Source organism: Buceros rhinoceros, unplaced genomic scaffold (genome assembly GCF_000710305.1).
Source record: "Buceros rhinoceros silvestris isolate BGI_N320 unplaced genomic scaffold, ASM71030v1 scaffold31000, whole genome shotgun sequence".
Classification (NCBI taxonomy): Eukaryota; Metazoa; Chordata; class Aves; order Bucerotiformes; family Bucerotidae; genus Buceros; species Buceros rhinoceros.
Window position 1 is genome coordinate 50,328 of NW_010388391.1, and position 25,128 is coordinate 75,455.

Genomic DNA, 25,128 nt, shown 5'->3' on the forward strand with positions numbered 1-25,128 from the left:
TGTTCAACCCCCCGTTTTTTTCCAGAACTTTTTTTTTTTTTTTGGCAAATGTCTGACATTTGAGCTTGTGTTACCCTCAATCTTGTAGAAGACAATATGTCAAAATGAGCTCCTCTGGAGGGATGGCGTTACGTCTGAGAACTGGTTTCACCTTAAGAACTGAAAAACAGACTATAAGGATACTTAGAGCTTTTGAGCTTTACAGAAGACTGTAATTAAAAAGGGGTGGGAAGGAAACAGTTCTGTCCATGCGAACCATAAAAACAGCCATAAGCAGAAAATAAAGCCATTATCATTTAATAGTACAAGCCTGTAAAGCAGCCAGATTAGGAATCAGCAAGTTACATTTTTAAAAGACTCTCAGTTTAATAACCAGAGAAGGTTACAAGGGTTTATCACCGATGACGTCTGTTATAAGTATCCCTCTCCTTTCTAATTAAATTAGAAACACAACTTACACCCCGGTTTCACGCTGGCAGCATGCCAGAACACACAGATCTCGTGCCGCTGACATGTTTGTGATACACGTGTGCAACGTGCCGAGCAGAAAAGCCTAATACAAGTCCACTGTACAGGGAAACATAAGCACAGAAGTCTGGGGGGCTCTGTATTCACAGCAGATCAAAGCTGGATTTCTAGTCCTCCTGGAGCCTGGGTTTCGGCACACAAGTGGTCAGTATTAGGGCTGTTAGTTAGCTCACCATACAGGTTAGCTCTCATGAACACCTCCGCGACGTGGCTGGCATAAGCAAACCTGTCAGCAGCGAAGCTCAAACAAAGCAAGGCAGGAAAGCTGCCCAAGGCTGAGCAAACAACGCTGCAGGATTTAAAATCACATCGAGACTCACTGTATTTCACTGCCAGGGAAACACCTTCAAAAACTGACTTGGATCAGAAAAAAAAGACCAGGTCACAGGGCTCTTGGTACAACATTGTGTTCCCCCAAAAGCCCAAATTTGAGTGGGACTTCTCACACTCCGTCTGGTTTAGGTGCTCGGCTGACAGGCAGGGCTGCCAAATTACAGTAATCATAACATCTCGGGAAACAATCTAATTACAGGCTCCTGAGCAGAGCAGTGCAGTCAGCACCTCTATGGTTCTTTAGCATGAGGTGAATTAATCAAAAAAGATAGGATTTAAGTGAGGAACTGCCTGAAGGTTCACCTTCTTCATTGGTATTTTACATGACCTTCGTTACCCACATATAAAATAATAACTAAGCCACCAGTTTTCCCACTGTGCAGCTCACAGGCCCTGGTGCACTAGTTTCAGGGGAGCCAAGAGTCACTAGGATCAAGCTAAACTCATTCTTCTTGGCTTCAGCTCTGACGGACCCATTAACTAGAGGGCCAGACAACACCCAGAGTAGTCTGAGTAGACCACACTCTGATCCTCCCGTGTAGGTATCTGGTCACCAGACATTCAGAAGGCATAAGGTAGTGATGAGAAACTTGTCTTGATCCCATGAGTATCTTAGGAGAGCCCAAAACAGACGTCAGCTGACAGCACTGCTCTCCACAACCTGACATCTGGAGCTACCGGCTCTCCGAGCAGCTCTTACAGCTTAGGGGGAAGTGCCCAGAATTCCTGAGCTGGTCTATGCCTGTGTTGTTTAGATCTGCAGTTTCTGGAGAAGAAAAAATAGTCTTCTTGTTCTAGTCAGACTCCCCAGTTAAATATCAACAAGTGCCAGGAAACTTGCTAACAGCAAAGCAAGGGGACAGATCTCAGGTGCAAAGTCAAGAACAGATTTACACAAGAGAAATAAACCCAACAAAATGAAGACTGAATACTTCCTACTCCAACCCTGCCATTACCTGGTGTTGCTGATCGAGAAGCCACAGGAACTTTTTGAATGTCACTATTAGGTATCTAACTCAGCAGGTCACCTGGAAGCCAGCAGTGGGAAAAGCTCTTTCCACCTTGGAGCAGGAGGATCTCCCTCTGCCGCTCTGTCCATCACAAACCTCACTTTTAACAGCAGCTCCTCCCTCCCTCCCTCCCTCTTGCTGGGACCAGGCTCCAAGACAAGCAGTAAGCAGGATCTCTCCCACGTGGGCTTTTCAACTTTACAGCCCTATTGTGCTCATTAGCTGGCTCATTCTTTTCAGTTTAAATGGTCTTCCTGTAGGTCACAGCTTTCAGGGCTGAACAACAACGTATAAATCAAAGTCATACACAGCATAAATCAAAGTCATACACAGCATCCGCTAAATGCAGACCTTATCCAACTCTCAATCTCTGGTCTTCCCTCTAGCCTTCCTTAAGCCCACGCATGACAATAACCAGATGCTCAGCCTCATGCTATGTTTAAGAGCCATCCACATCCAGCGAAACCACGTATCCCCTCACTCACTCCACATCTCTGGATCTCCCACCACACTTCGGTTGCTCATTTTTTATCACCAGGCAATTGAAACAAAGGGGAAAAGAAACTTGTTTCTAAAGGGGAGGAGGGAGAGGAAGAGAAAAATAGCTGAGCATGAGAAGTGGTGCTTACTGAGTGTTGCCCCTGTACTTCCTACTCCCTGCAGAACCCTTTTGTAATCTCGCTGCTGCTGAGCCACATGCCAGGCACCCAACTGCCAAAGGAAACAGAAATGCAACAGCCTGTTGTGTTGCCATGGGAATCAGGAGACAGGCAGTTAACTGATAAAATGAATTACATTAACATTAGATTGAAAAGAAAGAAAGAAAGAAAAAAAGAAGAGATATGCTGAAGTAGTGCCTCATGCCGGGAAGGGAAGGAGAGAGGAGAAAACGTTGTATTTACTAGAGCTTCACAGTGTCCCTAGGAGAGTTCTTTATCCCTCTCCATTTTAATTTTTAGAGTTTTTTATCCTCCAATCCCTCCACATCACAAGACAGCCTGCCACGCAGCACAGAACTGTCTCCTCACAGGCTGCGTTTCCTCTCCATGGCAATCAATAAGCTTCTCATCTGCCAGCCAGCAAGAAGAGCTGTCACTGTCACAAGACCTGAAGACACTACATCCTCGTCTCACTGGCCCATGCTATGGAAGTCACTACCCTGTGACAGGGCAGCAGGCCTTGCAGCTCACGAGCATCTCATCATGCAGCCCTGTGACCAAACTGGTCAAAAAGCTTTGGTATCAACTCTGCTCCCTCCCAGCCTGGGCAGGGCTTCAGGACAGTCCTGTGACCCATGCGAAGCCAAGACAGATGTTGTCAGCTGGAAAACCCCACTGCTGGCTACAGGGATGGCAGCAAAATGGAAAACAATGTTTTTACTGCCACAAGGATTAGGGAAGAGCTGAAGAGGCGTTAGAACAGCCTAGCTCGCTGCTTGGTTGAATGTTCCAGTGATGACATGGGGATGTGGTCTCAGCTGGGACATCAGACATTGCCCCAATTCAAGCTGCAGCTTGTACTCACCAAACATCTGTGGTGGATGGCACCTTCCCATTCAACAGACCACCACCTTCCACCACAAGCTGGAGGTGTAGAATAACAGCGGGTTGTCTTTAGAAACAAGCACGCATCAGCTCCTGGCTCTGTGTCTTTACTCACTGCAAGACTCTCAGGGTCTGCAGCACCATTTCACCTCCAAGCACAGCACTACAGAAACTCACGGGGTTTCAGAGCTGCTGAGAGCTTCCCCTGCAGACAAGGAAACGAAGAAGGGCAGTCCAGAGCATCTGTTGACAACGACACAAGCCTCAGTCCCTATCGACTACGCTATCTGGTTGACCAGGCAAGAGACAATGAGGTACAACCTGCTGCACCCCTGGGAGCTGCCACCTCCACAGGCAGGGAGACAGGGCTTCACTTGGCAGCATCAGCAGCAGCCACACAGGCTGACGGGGTCTCCTGTGGGAGAAGGGCTGGCTGCCTGCTGCCTTCACAGTGCTCAGTGATCGGGAGGCCTCACCAGATGTAATTTCTAGGTTCCCACACAGGGATTGGAGCTACTCAGAGCAGCTTGGATTACACAAACATGACACTGTGGGCAATCAAGTGAAAGCCAGTCCACTCTGCTGTACCCAAATTCAAACTAGCCAGCACAGTAATGAAGCAGCTGTTTTCTGCAAGATTTATCATGGCCCTTTCAAGCTGCAGGATAAGGCAGAAATAGAGAGGGAAGAGGTGACTGTGAGAGAAAGTAATGCTTTGCAGGCGATAGCTGAATGCCTGGCAGCACATTGTGGGAGGAAGCAGCCCGAGAGATTTATGACTGACTTGGAAACAACGACTGAAAGCTCTGCAAGTTCAGAGCTGAAAAGCTAGGGCTGTTATCTGGCACGGAGACGAGCTCTGCATCTGTACTCTGGAAATCTATTGCCCCTGCTGTTCCCTGAAATAATCCCCATGGCGTGGACATTAAGATCTGATACAACTTCAGCGCCACTGGCTCTTGCTCCTTCGAAGAAAGAAACCCACAATGAGGAAGAAGGAAAAGAGGACAGTAAGAGAGTGAACAAGAATTATGAATGAGCAATCAAAATTGAATGAGAACCACTGCAAAGCTGCTTTTCACTGAATGCAAGGAGGTGCCCATTGAGGCAGATATTTGTCTTCACAAGGGCAGCTGGGAAGGGCACTGAACCTCAAACAGAGGTACCGAACAAAGGCTTTCTTGTAACGGTCCCATTCAAGAGGCTGACTGGTACGAAATCTGCTCTGCCACAAGCAAGACGTGCATTCCTGGTGCCCACTGGAGACGGGAGGGATGGGGACCCTGGGGTTTTCCAGCTATGCTAGATCAGACCCAGCACAGTTCTTAAAAGGAACAAACAGTAAAGATATATATGTTACGTGTGAGGATTTTAAGTTTTTTAAATAACCAATGGAATTCAACAAAACATGCAAAGCAGAGAGGTTTTGGCAGCACAGGGCACTAGGGAGGCAAGAGACTAGGAGAACACACACAAGGTTTCTTTCACTGAAGGGATAATTAACTTGCAGCATATGGAAGGATCTATTCATCCTGAGATTACAGTCTTCATTTTTATGTAATTATTATTTTTAAAACCGTAAGTACATTCTTTCAACATTCATGCTTCAGTACGGGAGTCAACATTTTCCAGTATGAACACAGTGCCCGTCTCTCGCACCTCTGGAGCAGCACCTTGTATTCCCAGAAAACAATGAAAACAAAAATCCCACTGTTTAAAGGGTGTTTTGGGTTTGACAGAGTAAACAGGGCTCCCGTGGCTTCCTCCCCAGCTTTGTGTCACTCCCTGCCTCTAGAAATAAGTCACAGACGTGTTTGAAAAACTAGGACTACGCTAAAGGAACCCCTGGTGTATTACGGAATAATACAGGCTTCATCCTTCCATAAATAATAAAATCACTTTGACTAGAGAATATTCCACTTGGAAACATCCTTCACAGTAGCTTATTCTAACTAGAGGATACAGGTTTCCATTTAAACAAGCCCTTAGCTGTAAAGATCCAACCAGCCCTGTCCCCCAGCCCCACATCCAAACCGGGTTACCCTGCACAGACCACTGCAACTTCTAAAAGCCTTAAGGACAGTAAGGAGAGTTAAAAGCAGCCTGAAAACAAGAACGCCAGCTGAGGGGGATACACTTACAGGGATGGCTCCTACCCCCACGGTGAGTTTCCCTCCAGCAGCCCAAACGATGCACCACAGAACAACAACCTCCCCTCAACTCACCCGTCCGCGCTCACTCGCCTCTCCGGTTGCACAGCCGGAGTCACACCATATGTTCAGTTCCTTTATAAATCTAGCACAAAGCTAACTTCTCAGAGCCTTTTCTTTTCCAAGAAGCACGGAAAAGTTGGAAACAAGCTCAACGCGCCATGTCTGCAGACCCTGGCACATACGTGCGTGCACAGTTGTCCGCGGTTTCTTAGGCTGTGGGAATTTGTAAGGCACAAGCGTGGTTTCGGGGCTGCTGTTACGGAAGTGAAGACAGCTGCTCTCCGCGAGCTGATCCGATGACAAAAAGAAAGAAAAGGAGGCAGACACAGGTCTTTAATGAGACATTTATAAACGATTTCCCAGGCAGAGCAGTGGCACTAGCGCAGAGCAAGGAGCGGTCTCAGGACACCTTCTGAACCGGAGAAATTTATCTTGAGTACCAAACGTTGTAAAGAGCAGCCAAGCAAAGCATAGTGCTTGCTCTGCACCAGAAAAGCAATCAAGCAGTAGGGGTTTGAAATTTCACAGCCTTTCTGACTGCACGATTTTTGCTCAGGCATCATTCACACATAAAACCCACTCGGATGGACTCCGCTGCCATTCGTCACCAGCTACAGCACTAGCCAAAAGAGATGAGCAGCCAAGCAGTACATCACTCAAGCAGGTGCACACAGAAAGGTCCCTGACTTATTCACTCAGAAATGATGGAATTGGTAGCTCACTACCAATAAAAGGTAAGAGAGAAGGTACCAAAAAATGGCCTGACTTGGTCCACTGAAAGAGTAATTATTACTTAATGACCAGACTGGAGCCAGACCAGGAGATCAGCAGATCCAAAACCAAATGCCTGTACAGGGCACGTAACGCAGGAGAAGTTGCTGTGCGTGCGTAATTCAGGATGTTTGCTCACAGGACACAACCTGAGCAGCCATGCACAAGCAAAGTGATCACCCCTCACACAGTCCAGGGGAAAGGAAGATTAAACGACCAGGAGACAGCCCAGTCCTGACCTGGGCATAAACTGCCTCTGGGCAGAGTACTTACTCCAGCAAGGATTATAACCCTCTCGTACGTCCTTACAGTGCTCAGATGATCTGGTTACCCCATTCAAGCCAGAGTAGCTCTACTGCAGCGCAGCCTTTTGCCTGGCGTGACAGCTGATGGGCCATGCCACTCGTATCGGTGCTCCTGCTGCACTCTCAGCTCAGGACCAGCAGCACTTCAGAGGCCCACATGCTCCCAGCTCAAGCTTCAAGCATCCTTTAATTGAAGCCAGGGGTGCATTTGCACAGCTGGAAGTCACGAGCTCAGGCAGCGCGTGCTCTGCTGGCACCCGGGAGCTATTCCACATGTGAAGGGCTAGACAGGCAGCAACAGACCACATTAGGAAGATCTTCCCTACTCTTGACTCGTAACTTCTCATTTCTACCTGCTGACCCTCAGAAAGATTTCCTAGGTACAAGCACAAACTTTTCTGAGTTTCTGGTACTACTTTGCTCCATTTCCCTCGGGCAGGAGTTGGGCTAATCTTTGCAGTGATTGCTCTTTGCAAAGCTCACAGCCTCCAGCCATGAAAGGGGCTTTTTTCAAGCTCTGTCCGCAGCTAGTCATGAGAGAAAAAGTTCAAAAATTAACACTTGACATGCGGTAACAAAGGAGGATGCTTGGTTAGCTCCTTATCAGCATGCTGAGAGAGGCTTATTTCCAGTCTAACCAGCTATCCTGGAAGGGAGCAGAGAGTTAAGCCACCATTAATTGACGCACTGGGATGGTATCAGCAGAAAGGCAAGCACCACGCTGTCTGTCATGTACGTAGGGTTTTTTCCTTTCTGGGTAGAAACATGCCAGCAGTACCATTATACCACCCCTTTAAACCATCCATCCCACTTGCCTGGAAGAAGGACGCTTTGGGGGCCATCTGCAGCGCCCCCAAGATCCCAGGGGAACTGGAGGAGAGGTAAAGCCCAACACCTCTTAACTGCCAAGTAAACTTGCGCACAACCCTCAGACTGCGCTGTGCCGAGACGCAGTTTTGCTTCATCACTGCCTCGGCCTTTCCTTCTCGCAGCCATACGTCCATGCGCAGATGACACCTTCTGCGAAGGGCGCACAATGGACTGATTGTACACAGCTCCACGCTGCGCAGAATGCGCAGTTTGCTGGGCTGTCTTTGTTTTGCCTAATCTAATAAAAAGGATATTTGAGAGCAGATTAACAGAGTCATCTACTTTATTCCAAATATCTGGCTTAAACAGCTAAGTATCCAATTCAAAAGGCCACGAGCTGTACATGAACAGGCACTATTCACAGAAAATCCAAATCACCTATTTGCAGTGGATGTCTAATCCTTTCTCGTTTTTTTCTTTTGAGAAAAAACATGACCATGATCCAGATTTGACCCTAGAAAATATCTGAGCTACAATATGAACAGAGAGACCCACAGCAGCTATCTCAAACCCAACAGCTGTAAGTCTCAGCAATCACCAGAACTGACATATTATACCCTTCCAGGTGTGACAGTGGGCGTACTGAGAAGTGGTGGTGGTGGGAAATCCATAACGTCAAGTGAGAGATCATGGTCGGTTCTGCGGGAGCTGACTAATTGATCTGTATGAAAATCGCAGCACATGATCCCACCAGGCACTCTGACTACCCTTGAGCACACAGTACACTGCCAATCCCAGTACATCTTACTGGTTTGAATGACTCATGTGAATTATGCCTCTCTCTTACATCACCTCTTCAGAACTTTATCAGATGACCATTTTTATTCTTTTATCCTCTGAACACACCCAGCCAGGACAACAGCCATCGGTTGATGTTCCAGTGCCATTGGGATCGGGGTGGTTGATGCCATCAAGGATGATGTCCCCAAGCCCCTTTTAGGGGTCAAGATTTTCTCAGCATCACACCATCCTTCTCTGAAATTCTGTGTTCAGAGTCTGCATCAAGCCCTTCTAATATCTGGGAGGTTGGTTTTTTTAGCAAATACCTCCAAATGTTATATTCTGCGAATATGCTGTGAATTAAATTATATAGCATTACATAAGGCTCCTGTCATCTTCAGGGGTAAGAATCCTAAACAACTGGACAGGTTTAAATGTGAAACAAGACAAACACACCCCCAATGCAGGACTGAAACCCTCTCCCTAAATGCTCCATGCTGCACAGCCTCAGCTAAATTACATATGCACTAACATTTACAGCCCTTCTCGGTCAATGGAAAGGACCACGGGAAGCAGCGTCAGAGACAGAAGCTGCGGCTCCTGGTCCTGGATGGAACCAGGAGGGCAAAAGGCCAGAGAAACCTGTGGCCAGGATAACTGTTCCACCTTCACCTCTGACTCACGGGGTGACATGAGAGTGTCTGAACAGATTTCATGTGTGCACAGCAGGCTTATAATTACAGAAAGTGAGAGTGACCTACAGCTCACACTGGGGTGGAATTCATAAAGCAGCTTGGGAACGCTCCTGTAGCTGCAGCTAATGCATGTGTAACGCTGCCCTGCAAATCAGAGCACCGGCAGGGCGCTGGATCATCCCAGCTCCTGAATTCTCGGTGTAGGGTCAGGTTTTAAGAGGTACGGGTGGCAGAAGTGCATCGCTGCCTGCCTCTGCAACGATTTAAAATCCGCCTGCACAAACATGCCCTTTCTCACAAAGGGTTCTATAAACAAGCCCACACGAGTAAATCGCTCTGCTGCATCCTCTGGGCCACCCACAAGCCAGATGTAGCACACAGGACACACACCCACCGTGCTGGAAAACAGCACTGGCAAACCCCTCACATCTGGTAGCAGAGCCACATCCACTACGTTCTGACTGGAGTTGCTTAGGCAATGGCCAGTGCAGTTTTGAACACTCAATATTTTACAGTCAGTACTGTGAGACGTGGGTTTTCCTACAGACCTCACTACTGCATAAAAACCAATTTCTTTCTTTTAATGGAATATTACTTTCTGGCATCTTTATAAAAATCTAAGTAAATATCCTACTGAACTCAAAATAAATAGAGAAAAATATCTGTATTCTAAATATTTTAAGGCTTTTTGTGGACACCTATTCATCTATTTAACTGCTCACAAGGAGGATGCTCACAGCAGGGTCAGCGTATGATGGTGAAATCCAACCAGTAGCCCAATGCTTCATAGGAACAGTCTGAGGTTGCTGTAATCCTATGGTTCTCATCCCAAATCCATCTACGCCGAAGAGAACCTTCCCTTTGATTTCGGTGAATATTGGCTCAGGCCTCTAATGATTCATCTGCTCTTGCAGGATTAGTTCATTTGTTCGAGGCAGAACATGCAGGAGCAGATTCTGCCCCGAAGCTGCATCCTCGCTCTGATGGGTGTAACCGCAAGCACTGATGTTGCTGCAGACTTACGCCAGCCCCGCTGAATAGGATTCGGTTCATTATATTCAAACCGCCATAAGCTGAGCATCTGCGGGAAGCAGATTTACTTTCCCTGCTGTTCTGCACGGAGCTACAGACAGAGAGAGCAGGAGGGCGTCTGACCTCTGCACACCTTCAGCGTGTGCTCGCATCTCATCCCACAATAAGTGCGCTGAATATTAAGGATTAACTGTATCAAATCCTTCTAAGTGCATCTAATGATTAAGACAATTAAAACCAGACTCCCAGTTGTCTCTAGATGTCACCTGTAAAGCTGATTAAATCATGATTGAGTCAATGCCCTTTGATATTGCTTGGAATGTCTCAAACCACTGCTCCATGGGAGAGGAATGCTGCCAAAGGTCCTTTCCCTCTTTAAGAGGGGAACCTGAAGGGGTGGGGCAATCCCATCTCCAAAAACCCCCGGAAACCCCAGTACCAAATGGATTTCAGACTGCAGGATGGCAGAGTGGCTCACAAAAGGGGCGTGTGAGCTGAATACAAGCCCTATGCAAATAGTCAAACAGTTGGTCCACAGCCATGCCCGAACATGCTTGGCTTCTAGATAGGCAGTGGGGATTAGGAGGAACACGCAGGGTCTCACACGAGTATCGGTGTCCACGAGCAAGTGGATTTGTGCACAGAGACGTGACCTACATGCAGGGCACTTCTGTCACCCCACAGTAACGGTGAACAAACAGGCTCAAGCTCTGCCAATGGCTCAGCAAAGCTGCTCCGGTTGCTGTGGCAGTTCCTCCGGCTCAGCTGCACTGGCGATAAGCCAGCGCGGTTCCCCTCCCAGCCTCGCTCCTCTGGTCGGGCTGTACCTCAGTTGTAAAGCAGCAAACCAACAACTCTCCCCTGCGGTTTTTCCTGTGCAGCCTTGAAAACACACTCTTGCTTTCTTTCAGGTATCCGATAACTTCTTGAACAGCTTGTATGCCTGTGCCTACAGGGCTACTACTGAGTGATAGATAATCTGCTGATACAGCCCTAGTCAAGAGGCATTTATCTCAAAACAAGCTCGTTGGCACCTCATCCTCCCCAATCCCCCGGGACCTGAAGATGCTGTGTACACAGACCCGTTAAGATAAAGCAAGACCTAATAAAATTTCACAGACACCCATGACGCATTTCCAGCAAGGATCACTAATGGGACTGGAGGAACATCCATTCGCGCTTGCAGCGTGGATTTAATTGAGGACAGCGCTCAGACGAGAGCTGACAATACCGATCGCTCCATGAGGTCTGATGCAAACCAGCAAAAACAAATGTCTGCTAGAAATAACAGCAGCCTCTGGCCCCACGACGTGGGGTCTTTCCTCTCAATTCGCTGGCGCACAACACTCCAAGTTAATATTAATCAAGAGCCACAAAGCCTTTGAATAGACAAGAATCAGCTCCCCCTGTCTGTGCCAGTCAATCAGCTGCCCCGGACAGGACAATCCCATTCCTTTTGTTTCAGGCAAAACAGTAGTTCATTGTCTTTTATATTTTGTGGGGAATGAAAATTAATGGATTGACACAGACAGCCTCAGCACTCTTTCTTTATAAAAGCCTGCGTTAAGACACTGCCAAACCATCTGTATTACCTGACAATAACCTGCCCAAGCTCCCTCTTATTACCGAGCCATGAATTCCTCATCAAGGACACTGTCCCTCTCTGTTTTACTGCAAAATAACCCTAGAGGCAACAAAATTACTTCTTATTACTATGCATCCAGCCAATTTACTCCAACAAAATCCTGGGAAACTTGAGGGGCAAACAACTGATTGGCCGAGATGTGGCTATTAACCTTGTTGCAGGGAAAATGAAAAGGAATGAAGATCCCACCGAGGAAGGTAAGAGGAAGGCACTAGTTCTCCAGAGGAGCTAAGGGGGTGGTGCGATCCAGCCTCCTCCAGCAGGATTCATGCAGGTTCAGCTCATTAGTGAAGGGGCCCACATGTACGCAGGGCTTATCCACATGGAATTGCTGAGTCTCTGAAACTAGCAGCAGCCCTCGGAAGATTTCCAGAAAAATCAGAAAGCAAAGTTAACTCCCCCTCTCCAAGGGGACTCAAAACCAGATTCAGTGCTGATAGAAAGATTATGCCACACAATTTTCCAAGGAAACCTCCTTTAATGGCAGAGGGACCTGGGACATAACCCATGGAGGCCAGCCTGTCCCTCTTCCAGCCTGGAGTCCAGCCTGTCCCTGTGGCCTCTTTCTCTCAGCCTCCAATGCCAGGAGTGACCTGTGCTCCAGCACTGACGTCCCAGTGTCACCCAGCTCCATCTGCAATTTTCCTTTTTTTCTTCCTTTATTGCCAGAATTCTTTAATTGAAGAAGAGATTTAAGAACCATAAAAAGCATCAGAAACGAACACCAGATCAGCTGACAGCAAAACACAGCATAAGGCAAGACTTTCTCCTCTAACCAAGACTCTAACGCTGCTCTGAGCAGACAAAAACCACTCTGAAACGTGAACGCTTCCCTTCCCAGTGGCTTTCACCTGTCCCACCAGCTGGGAAGGCTGTGTGCACCCATTTGTCTCAGCTTCCATTCTCTCTCCATCTTGCAGCTCCAGGCAAAAGCAGGCTTTTCCAGGAGGAGGGTGGGAAAGAAACCAAGACACAGGAGCTTTGTAAGCAACAAGAAACGCAAACATTGTGTTGAGTCCTTTACCAGTGACCCACACCTTCTGCACAGAAACCTCTCCTGCACAGGAGGCTGAGAGCAGTCACTTTCCTTACTTGAAGCACAGGAAATAAGCCAATGCATTTGTGGGAAATCCTCTCCTGAGCCAGCTAAAGATGAATTTTCAGTCTGGTTTTAAGGAAAAACTGTTACCACAAAGCAATAGAATTTATTTATTCCCTTGTTCCAGCTTTATGGAAGAGATGTGAGGGAGATAGTCGGTGTGGACACCACTCATCGAAGCTAATGTTTGCCAAGAATCCATGCCAGGTGCCTGTCGCCCACTGACTTTCAGTGGAAATGACTGTTCCAGCTCTCCTTCACACACAGAAAAAAGCCTCCACCCACACCAAGTCAATGCACCTAAAACCATGAAAAGTCCTTACATCTCATGGGCCTCTGACAGTGCCAGCTCAGGTAGGAGACACAGTAACTCTCAGCTCCAGGAAAGTTCAGCGGACACTCCACAAGCTGGTAGAGAACAGAGGCTTCAAGTAAGTTTTCAGGAAAATAACTCTGATTGACTGAGTCAGCTTGTCACATGTGCTACAGCTACTTCATATTTGGTCTCTACAGAAACCAAACTGAGCTGTGAAGTTACACACAATCATCTTACATCTGCATCAATTCTCTGTTCTGCTAGGTAAGATGTGAGTTGTCAAGAGGACACGGGAAGGCTTAACAGGGCACATCTCCACTGTGTGGGAAAGAAAGAGAGATGAGAGGTAGATGAGAGACGCTTGACTTTCTCCAAAGAACATGAACAGAACACTGGGAAAAGGTGAAAGAAGAAATCAAACCATCTTTGAGTACTCCAGACTAAGAATAAAGAGAAAGCAAAACTACTTGTACTTTTCAAACAAGAACGATCAGCTTGTGGAAAGGCAGGAGGAAGAAAGCGTGAAGCTTTTCAAAATTCAATTTCATCTAATGGCTCTCTGACAACTCTCGGGCTCAGCTGGAGAACAAGCACCTTCTTCTGACATCCAGTCTGGAAGATACAACCTTGCTGTGGGGTCTTCCTGAGCCAGCCCCAGGCTACCAGAGCCAAGAGACAGCTCAGAGCCAACAGACTGTACATTGTTACAGCTTAATTCTGCACTTCATTAGATTTATGGTTTTCTTTTGCAACTAGATTTCAGGCTTTTGAGATCTCTGTCTTCCCCCAAGGTAGCAAATTCAGAGAGATCAATGTTGCAGCTATGTGTTTTGTAATCCAAACCACACCGGTTTTCTTCTGTCCAGCTGCAGGGCCCAGGTGGTTCACCAAATCCCACAGAATATGAGGGAGTCTCTTTTGGCATTTCTGGCAAGAGACAGGTAAGCGTGGAGACAACATGTGGGTTCAGAGAAATCCAGTACACTTAAATGCCCCTGGAGCCAGGCAAATCCCAGCAGGCTCCCAGGAAGCACTCAGGACACAGACCTCATGCAAATGTCCAAAGACAGCACAGACCAGAGCCTGTGGTTTCTGCAGGGCTTCTGGAATGCGTGAAGGAGGCTGTATGCGAGGCCACTTCTTAAGATCTGGTGTAAAGCTTGATATCTATAGAGGCTCATTCCATCCCAGCAAACATCCAATATATCACAGGAAAGCACTTCCTGGACAGTGACAGAAGAGGGAAGAAAAGCAGAAAAAGCCCTTTGCAGTTTTCTCATTAAACACACCAAAGATAATAGTTCTCAGCCTCTCCATCTCTGCCACTGTCCCCCTGTAGGTTAGAAAGGCTCCCATGGCATGACCCTGGGGCAAGCACTCGGTGCTGACTGCACACTAACGGATCCACCAGCCCTCGGGCTGGCACAGTCACCTCCTCCTGAGAAAGCAGGGTTGTCAGCACTGCTGTGGCAGGGATGCTCTTAGATGCCAGAGGCTGCGTGATGCAGGTTAGCGAGAGAGAAGAGTGAGGACGGGGCAAAGCTCCATCACTGTCCTGTGGCCTAGACCCAATTAATCCCAGGAAAGGTAATGAAATCCCGTCTCCACGGCCATCTACCACCAGATCCTTTGGCCGCCAGCACCCCCACAGCACATGTCAGCGCTCACTGTCGTTAGGACCTTAGCAATGGGGACTCTCAACTCTGAAATAGAGGTAAACCATTTTGACAGAGAAAAAACAGTTATTTTCTCCCGGATTTTTTCCTCACCAAAGGCTGAATCTCCTGATTGTTGATGCTGCTGCTCTCCCAGAGGGGCACACAGGCAAGTCCACGGGGTTTAGTGATGCCCACTTTGCTCACCACTTCTCACTGTCACTGGAGAGGAGACGAGCAGGAGGCAGCGAGGGGCTGGCCAGGCCTTTGGAGAGATTTGCAGGAGGTAGAGCAGGTACAGGCCATGCACAGACACAGCAGCAGCTCTGAGCAAGGACACTGAGCAGGAAGATGATGCTAGGGATGACACCGAAGATGATGCTACAAGCCCTACCATAGCTATCTGCATTTCAGGTCAACAGCCCCGCTGTGCTCTGTTCTCACGGGCCAGGTAGGAACAGCTCAACGCTGTGACTGCTTTGACAGCTCCACAACTGCCAAAACACCCTGCACCATCCTGGGGGCAGAGGAGCCGCAGCGCAGCTCACAGCACAGCAGTTACGCAGGACCAACCACCATCCCCATACTTCTCCCCTTCTCCACACACACATTTTTCTGGGAATAACACTCATTTTAGACCTTCTCAGGCAAAGGTCAAATTCAGTTTGGAGCAGCCTCTGCCCACGCTTGGCCAGTTCCACTGCACACCCAGCACAGCGACAGATGGCTGGAGCTGAGCAAGGCACAAAGCTGCTCCAGCAAACAAACGCTGCATTCAGCTGAAAGGCTGGGGCAGACCCTGGTGCTGGCTCTTGGTGCCGACTAACTCGGTCACACCACAGCACACGCCCCGACTGGGTTTGCCGAGACACCTCCATGCAAAGCTTCTGAGGGGAATTTCCCTCATTTTGGGTGGTGTGTAAGTGATAAAAATGAACTGAAAAGAACTCCATGCCACACTCTAATTATTAATCCAGAATGAAGCACCTTGAGAGATTCACAACGGTAGCTTCAGGTCCAGTTCTCACTTGCAGTTAGGTGCTAGGGGGAAATACAGAAATGGGTCTGGGGGATAACTTCAAAATAAACAGCCAAACCTGGAAACCTGATCCTAAGAATTGCCTTTGTCAATCTGTGCTTCACTCTAGCACACAGAGACCTCAGGACCTTTGATTTGGACACTAAATTATGAAATTACTCTTTCTAACACTAAAACCCGCTCAAACACAGAGAAGTGCAATTCATTCGTTTACATCCAGGGCCAAGTTCTCAGCTGAGGAACAGCCGCGCTGCTCCGCTCCCTACAATGCTGTATTACACCAAACAATCTGCAGCTCAGCCCATGATCTCACGCAGTGACTGGCCCTGCACACAAGACCTTGCACGCGTGCAAAAAGACAAGTTAGAATTACGGTTTTTACAACACTGTTCCAGGGGAGAATTTAGAGGGGGAGGGATGATATAGACACCAGTCACAGAAAGCAGAGTAAGCTCAGTTGAAGAAATCCATGAGCAAAGCAGAGCCCCTGATGGGTAATAACGGAGCAGCAAGTGGGGGCTCAGCGTGGAAGTCCTGTGGGTGTTCATGGGACAAGGACATATGCCCCAGCACAGCAGAAACTTCAGAGACAGGGGGGTTGTTTTTATTCAGATAACTAACACTCCTGCATTACTCTTGACAAGAGACAGCACTGCCTGGTGTCCCTCATTTCCACAATAGCATTATCATGGACTAATTTGTTCTAATATGCTAAAGCAAATTTTGTCCAATATTATCCCCTATACTATAAACATTGCCTGACAGGTCCAAGGCTTTCCTGCTTCTGCCAAACGTTACAGATTTTTGTGACTGAAACACATAGCAAATTAACCAGGCACGTGGGCAGTGGTCTGAATTATTATGGGACAAGAGGTTGTCAGATCTCAAGGAGCAACCAGCGACATCTTCAAATGAAAGGGTAATACACCAAATGCACAAGTGATTGACAGGATACACTTCACCCTGATGCTCTTTCCCAGAACAGAAAGGAAAGCTTTACAAAGTGAAACAAAGAACATTACATACAAAACTTGCAGTTCGAATATTAGCTAAATTATATCTAATAAAAAAACCCCCAGCAGTCAAAGAAGCCAGAAAAATGGGTCCTAAGCAAAACACATCTCAAGTGTTTTCGGAGCGTTCATTACTGCATACGACAGTCTGTACTGCTGAGGTATATGCTGGATATAGATAAACGGGCAGTGAAGGGCATGTACATATGTCTAGGTAAGACACTGTTCAAATCTCAGGGCTTCAAATGACTCTGTCCAAGCAAAGGCACTAATGTGAGGTAATCAGCACTGGTTCTCACTCTTGCACTATCACAGGCCAGAAGCAATGGCTATAGGACAGCGTTTCTGAAGGGCGTGGGTGAGGTTCTCATTATTACCAGCTCTTCCAATGTTAGCATCTGCACAGGTACCCATAGGCAAAGAAGTAAGACAGGAGGTAGCACCTCCCTCTGTCAGCCCTAAACACCAGAGGGCCCATCTGTCTCCCACTCACTCCACTACGTGCCTGGTTTGTCAGTTAACTGGGAGAGTGAGGCCATTTACTCACCCCACTACACTGGTTTTGATCCATGTTCTCTACCAATCTATGTAGAGATGGGCAGTTTCACGCACTGCTGAACACTGGCACCACAAGGCCTGTGCCTGTAAGTCAACTAATCACCTGGGTCAGCTCATGCCCCTGCTAAATCGAGTCCTCACCTTCTTTTGAGCCAGTGGTGACAGCAGTGGCAGTGGTCCCTGATGCCCGTCCCACCGGGCTGGAGTGCTTCCCAGCCCTGCCGGGGATTTTAAGTCCACTTGGCTTCAGCATGTTTGCTGTCTCCTGTATCTCAGGCTTGTATTGCCAATGTCTTGAAGAGCCGTCCTGGTACCAGTGTTCAGGCTTCTCGATGATGGACCTCTTCTTCCATTGTCACAGACCTGGGGAGAAGAGCACAATGAAATGAGATGGAGAAAGGGTGGGAAAGGCTCCCAGGCAGCAGTGCCCAGCTCCCTTCTCCCATTCCTCAGGGAGTCTGGATCTTCCGTTTCTTCTCCTGTAAAATAAAGGCGATAAAATCCTTCACCTCCCATGTCAATGTCCCACTCTTTTGTTTAATCTCACAGCCTCCCTTTAACCCTGGCGTCCTGGATCAAAGCCCAGACCTCCTAGAACCACCCCAAACAAGAATTTAAATTCAGTGAGATTTGAGTGACTGAAATTGTGGACTGGTTTTCATTTCTAAAGCCTCAGTTGACACATCAGCCAAGACCCAGTTCTGCTGTCGGAGCCCTTACCAAAGGCACACTAAGGACACTCAGCACCAGAGTTTTGGTGCATGGCCCCTGTTTTCACAAGAGTCCAGGGCAGCCTCTCCAAACTGACAGGCAGAAGAAGGGAGAGACCAGTGTCTGAGACAGGGCTTTGGGCTTCTTTCCTTAAGAACAAATCCATAACCTTGTTACAGAAAAAGGGCATCTGACCCCATGGATTTACAGTAAGACTGGGAAAAAAAAAAATTCTGAAGCATAACCATGACTGTACCAACTACTCATCAGCAAAGTCACGTAACCCTTTTCTGTACCATTCCCTTCCCAGTAAGCAAACAGAAGAAAACCTCCAAGTTCCTTACAAGGATGTTGCATTAACAAGCGCACAACTTCTCAAGCAAAAAGTTATGACAACAAAAGAAAATGAAGGAAGTGACTAAGTTGCTTTAAAAAATGCAAAAACATTCCTAATGGATAAAGAAAAACAGTTAAAAAATTGAGACTATCAGGCAGAAGGAAGCTCAGGCTGCTGAGCGAGCAGGCTGGATGCGGAGGGAAAGTGACAGCAGAGTAAGGCAGGGCAATGCTGATGTAACAGCAAAGGGAATTGCAAGGAGAACAAACCAAGGACCAGCTAGAAGCTGGGGGACACCCAGACCTGCTTTCTGGGCCAAGGAAGGAGGCAGCCTCTGCCAGCAGCACTCCAGAGGATTAACACAGCAGAGGTTTACAGATACTGCGAGGAGGGAACTGCAACAGCGGGGACGGGAAGTGATTAAGGCATGAGTAAGGGTTTCAACACAGGCTGGGTCAGAGCGAGCGGAGGGCTGGCAGGGCTCCAGGGCAAGCTACAAGCAGACACGGAGGAGGAAAAACCGCAAGGAGAATTCCAAAATTGTATTCCTGAGGGCTCACAAATATCCGAGGCTCCACAGAGTGCTTCTGCAGCAAGAGTCAGTCGTCCCACACCAGCTTAGAGACAAAGAATGGAGGGATCAGCAGAGACAACCTGGGGAGGGAGCCTGAGTGAAAACACACAGGATCACAAGCCCTGTCTCTTCCCCATGACCCCCACAAAGGGTGCTGAACATCTGGGGTGGCTTCAGACACCTGCAGACAGCACCGACTGAGGAGCACTGAGCTTGCACAGAAGTCAGGGCTCTTTGTGAGAAGCAGGATGCTCAGATCACATCACCAGCAGCAGGAACAATGGACAACAGCGAGCAGTTCTCTTTAAGAGTCTTCCTGTGACAGAACCAGGGAGGACCAGGTGCTGTCACAGAGCTGGGCAGGAGGCTGTGCTGTCCAGCTCTATTTTGCATAAAACAGGGAGACAAGTAACAGAATGTGCAGGTGAGAAACACTGATCAGCCTGGTTCCTCCTATCTGTCAAACCATCAGCCATCTCCCTCCCATCCACCCGATCTCATGTAACACATTTTCCCCAGGATTAGCTTTGATTTCACAGAGCAACTTGATTTCTAGCACAGCTGCTGGCAGGTGATGTGCTCGACCAAGAGAACCTGCCCCACCTCCATCACCTTCAAGCTGAAGGTTGGTCTCTTCACAATACACCCTCACTCCTAGATTTACACATTCCAGGGCTCAGTCCTGCATTTTGGCTACGAGGTTTGATGCTGCCTTTGCGATTAAGTGAGCTGGGGATGCTGGTTCTTCAGATAAAACATGACAGCTGGTGGAATCCCCAACCAGGAATGGTGGAAGGATAAAAGGACACAGGGGAAGGATAAAATAATAATAGAGAAAACTTTAAGCAGGAAAGGGTGTCAGGAGAATAAAAACGTTTTATAGTTTTTCAGGCCTCTGTTAGAGGTAGTCTCTGGATCCTTAACTTTGCAGCACTATAAATTTCAGGGAGACAGTGAATTTAGTCTGTTCCTCTATTTTATTGCTCATCTGTGAAGAGGGAAGGAACTTTAGTTCCTTCTCCCTCCACAATCCATTATCCCTGAAGATAGCTGGCCACGCAAGTCACAGGTTATTGTGATATTCTGCTGCTTCTCAGAAGGACTGGATTTTATTTTTACGCAGAAGGAGAGAAGTAAGAGGAATTGCATTCCCCCTGCATAAAGATTTCTGCCAGGAATCTTTATGCAAATCATTTGCTTTCAATATACTAATGCTGAAAAATAAATGAGCTCCACAGGCTGCTAATTAAGCCACCCTCCGAACAGATAGCTTCCTTTATCCTGAAATACAATCACCATGGCTAGTTCATGGCCACACTCACCCGGGTCTCCACGCCACACATCAGATGCAAATCCTTCTGAAGTGACACCCTGAATCAGAGCCGGACACCCCTGCCTGGCCACGCTGGCTGCACGCAGGTGAGCTCTGACTGGGGCTAACTCACATTACGGGGTCTGAAGGGTCCTTCTCACCCGCACAAGCTGCAGACTGACCAAAGCCAGGAATCAGGGAAGACTGCCTTAGCGTAGACCTGCACACCATTACCATCCAGGGAAGTGAGGATGAACGTGAGAAAATTTTACTATAAATGCAGCTTGTTAGAAGTACATAGACAAAAATAAACGTCTGGGACATTTCTAAAGAAGTCTACACCTGCTGCTAGGGACAGAAACTCCTTCTCTGTCACTAGTTTCTCCCCCACTTCAATATAAAAATGTACGAGTAGATTTTTAGGAAGCTCTGAACACCGAGCATGGCGCTTTTCCAAATGACGCCATTAGGCCATCTTCACCACCCAGGGCACTGCTGCCCTCAGCCATCCAAGTCCCACATTAGCTCCCAATTGAGTGATGCAGCTTTCGTGCTGCAGAAATATCCTCGGCCTGGGACACAGGCCAGTATCTCCACAGGGCACTGCCCTGCTCCATTAGAGATAACAACTTGCCCTGAGCTCCTGCATTGTACCCTCAGCATCCCAACAGGCTCTAACAGAGCCCTTCTGAAAAACCTGTTTCCAGCAGCAGATGCTGAATGCAGGCAAATATGATGCGGCATGTGCCATAAGAAACACAGGAGTCATTTTCTCTTTCCTACTCCTCATATCACCTGCTCAAGCTGTAAGCTTTGCCTTTCCATATAACTTCATGGAAACTTTCTCCAGACACTCTGTAAAAAACCTGTCTGCTCCTGTGGATACTCCAGGGCCACCAGCTTTGCTTAGTTTGGTTTTCTTCCTTTTCCAAGATGACACAGATTACAAAGATTTTCTAGATCTCCACTAGATTCTTCCTGCAATCTCTTCATACCGGGATGAATGGTTCTGTCTGTTCGCACAACTGAGAAAAGCATCCCAGGAATGCACAATATAAAAGCCTGCTTCAAATGACCAAAACATTTTGTTCTCATCTTTCCACCAGAGAAGGGGACAGCTGAGTCACCTGGGCTCAGGTTCAAAAAGGGGAACAGTTCTCAGCTACGTACAGATGTTTCACCAGAAGCAGCATCTCTGCATACGCAGATTGAGTTGGCCTGAGTCCCACCCTGCGCCTGGTGCTTCCTTCTAGGGTGGGTCTAGATGTAAGAAGCGTTTATTCAACATGAAGCCCTAGGCGAGGCATAGGGGTTTCATCTCAAAAGCAGACCCAAGTGGAATCCAGACCAGCTGTATCTGAGTACTGCTGTATATACCCACTCAAATAGTTATACAGTATTTCATGAGGAAATAACTTCCTATTTCTTAAAATTAAATATAGAGCCAGAAAAATACCAACATTTAGATTTCTAATTTTCTGAATTTGGAAATCCACCCTTAAATTAAATCTGAAGTTTGCAGTCCATGATGCACACAGGTTTTCAGGACAAGGGCCCATAAAAAGAGGTAAAGAACAGTACCTACTTATCAGACTGAAGGAAATCAAGGTTAGCATGTTGTACAGAAGGTTAATGATAAACAAAGACAATGCACAGAAGCAGTAAAACACTTTTTTTTTTAAACAATCTTGACTCACGCAGATAATCATTTACTTCAAAGGTAACTCTCTGGATAGCAAAAGATTTGCACAATCAAGTCTGTCTGGTTTTACCTGCTCTCATCTAAAATAATGTTTTGAGAAGCAACGGTTTGTGCCTTATTTAAAACACCGTGCCAGCTTTCCTCGTGTTCACGCTACAGATGAAGAATGCCAGGGCTTGGGATGCAGCCCTATGGCAGCCCATCTGCAAGCGGAATTTCAGCCACTTTCAGGGCTGTGAGATGTGGTGCTGCGGCTGAATCTGCACAGAGACTCTCGCATTAATAATAATGACTCATCTTGTAAAGAGCAGGAATTCTGTCTGCAGCTGCTCTGACAACGTAAGAACAGTGACTCTGTATGGAGCCATGCAAAGTGCGTTTTACACCTGCAAGGTAAATCCCTGTCCTCTGCAGGAAAGAGAAACAACCCCACATGCTGCCACACCACGTGGAGCAGGGGAAGGTCCAACAGCACTTTGGTTTTGATACATCCTTTGCACACGCGTTCAGGGTAGTTAAATGTAAAAGCAGGAAAGTAATTTTCCACCTACATTCTGGCTTTGTATTTCAGAAAGAGTACAGAGCCTTGAAGAGATCCTGGGTTTTATCCGCTGGCCTCTGTCATTCAAGACCCTCTGGGACTCCAGGCAAGAGTGAACCTTAGCACAGCCTGAGAACAACCCCCTGAGAAGAACTCCCACAAGACCCACAACTGCCTGTTCCAGCAATTCATTCTCGCACGTGTTGCACTTGCCACACAGAATCTTCCACTGAAAACATCCTTACTGCTTGCAGAAACTTTCACCATGAGGCACTGGAAACATTGAAAACAATACTTGAAGCTCTTTCAGTCTCCCTGAAAACAAGCTCCTAGAACAGAATGCGGTCCACTGATCGCTGGAGGAGCTCTTCACTCGCTTCAACAATACACATACACAATAAAGCTTTTAGTGCCAACTCTGGGAACCATTTGCTGGGCCTCATACAAAACCTTTACTGGCCTGAAGATAGGGATTTTTTTTTAAACTTACATAAGGTTATTTCTTGTTTCTGAGCATTCAGTTACATCCACCTCATTATTTCCAAGCTTTCGTGCACCTTCCCCACCCCCATGACCATGAGATTTTCAGGCAATACCACTCCACCTCCTGGAGTCCTTTCTCTTGGACACATTACTGCCCTCCTGACCACATGCCAGAGGCAAGGACAGCTAAAGATTTGGTGGCCCAAGCTCACAATCCCACGACATTCACCATGCTGCAAAGACAGGCTAGAGATTTTAAGAGAACTGTGCCTTGAAACCAGAATCCAAAGGCAAGACTCAAACCACTCAGTCGTCCACGAAAGGGAGAGGAAATAATCCGATCAATGTAGAGCCGGGATCTGATAAACCCACACTGCAGCTTTGCTAAGAAACAGCGATTGCGCTGAGAAGAAAGGGCGATTTTATCATTTAATTCCTAGAGATGTTCCATCTGATCCAAGGCAATCGTACCCTTGCCTTCTCACTCCGATTAGTTACTCCTTCCGACAAGCAATCCGAAACCCCCGGCTGAGGCACATGGCAGATTAGGATAAAATCCTTTCACTTAATTGAAGAATAGAGGAAATAAGAAACACTCACTCTTAATTAAGGTCAGTCTCCTCCCCTGAGAAAACCTTTCCTTCTCACATAGAGGGAATGGAGGTAGAGTAGGACAGGAATGAGAGGAGCATGTTGCCTTCAGTTACACACAGGGAAAACCAGGAGATCCCGGTACCCTCTGTCAGCCATCGGGTTTTTATTCCCTTGCAGATGAAGGATTCACACAGGTTCTTCAGCCACAAAGCTCTGTTGTTACTGTATAGTATGCCTTACACATATGAAAGGTTGTTAACCTCTAGAAAAACCTGTGTTTAGTCCTCTTTCTCACTCAAGTTTTTTAACAAATAGCACAGAATGCAAAAGGAAAGCCTACAGGCCTTTCCTGTAAAGGGTAGATACTTTTAAAGCTAGTTCTAACCACTACGAGAGAATAATCACCCTGTGATCTAGTTATAAAAGAGTGGTTATTAAAGGAATGTGCAAAAACATCCCATTGCACTGTAACTAAAAACCACAATGCAAAACCTGAGGCAAAGTGGGGGAAAAAAAACAAAGGACATTCAAGGAAGTCATCATATACAAACTGGAGGGTAATTATGGGATTGTCGATGAGCTCACGCTCCCCATGCTGGCAAAACGCCTATTGAAGACTGACACAGTAGATAGCAACAATTCTGCACTAATTGCAGCGCAAAATTGTCTTCAATCTGTGGGAAAAATCCTGGGGATGGTCTTGGATCTACATGAGGTTGTGCTCTCTGGAGCTGAGCCCTGGGGACAGTGTCCCTACAGAAATACACAGGGCCGTGACACCAAAACTGCACAGCTTGTGCGGGAAGGGAACAGGCCATACACAGAGAGTTCAGAACCGTCCTCCGGGTGAGTTCAGGCCTGATGCAAAGGCTACTGAGCTCTGTGCAGGGCTTCTCTGCAATTCAAGGGGCTCTGACAGAATCCGAGTTTCCTATTCACAGGAAGTGCCATTTGCCACGAGCAGCATCTGGAAAAGAAACATGAGGAGAGCAGGCAGAGTGCTGGAGAGACAACAATACATGACAAACATATTCCATTATCGTGGCTGAGTACTTTACTACTGGAGACACAGTTCTTTAATTAAGTGCGAGCTGTGCAGTAACTCGCCATGCTGGGTGCCCTGCGCAGAGCTGCAGCAGGATCTGAACTCCTGGAATTTCCTGGCGTTGGACTGCTTGATTTAGTGCAGCTTCAGGTTCACCCTGGCACTTAATCTGTTCTTCAGTGGAGCTCAGGGTAACATACAGATTTTGATTTGTGCACTTCTGTAATCTAACCTCTGCCCTGGACTTTGATTATGAAACAAAACCAGGACCCAGGTCCCTTCTGCCCTGATTTTTCGCCCTTTTTACAACCTGCACCTGCAACAAAAATGCCTCTGCAGGCCAGCCTTGGTTTGTGGACTTGAACTGAAAGGCTGGAGCAACACGGAGTTGAAAATTGGGAAAAACTGGGCTGGCAAGTTTCTTCTCTTTCTTCTTGCACATTTAAGTTTTTTGAAACTAGGAAGTTTGTTTTCCTTTTCAGC

General features: G+C 47.3%; 1 protein-coding gene across 1 annotated transcript in view; it reads right to left on the minus strand.

The window, feature by feature from the left end:
- Positions 1-17,599, minus strand: part of CLIP2 (CAP-GLY domain containing linker protein 2) — a 52,146-nt gene extending 34,547 nt beyond the window's left edge. Inside the window, exon 1 of the mRNA XM_010145774.1 lies at positions 17,488-17,599. Coding sequence (XP_010144076.1) covers positions 17,488-17,599 — 112 coding nt within the window. The remainder of the gene's footprint in view (positions 1-17,487) is intronic.
- Between the last annotated feature and the right edge of the window lie 7,529 nt (positions 17,600-25,128).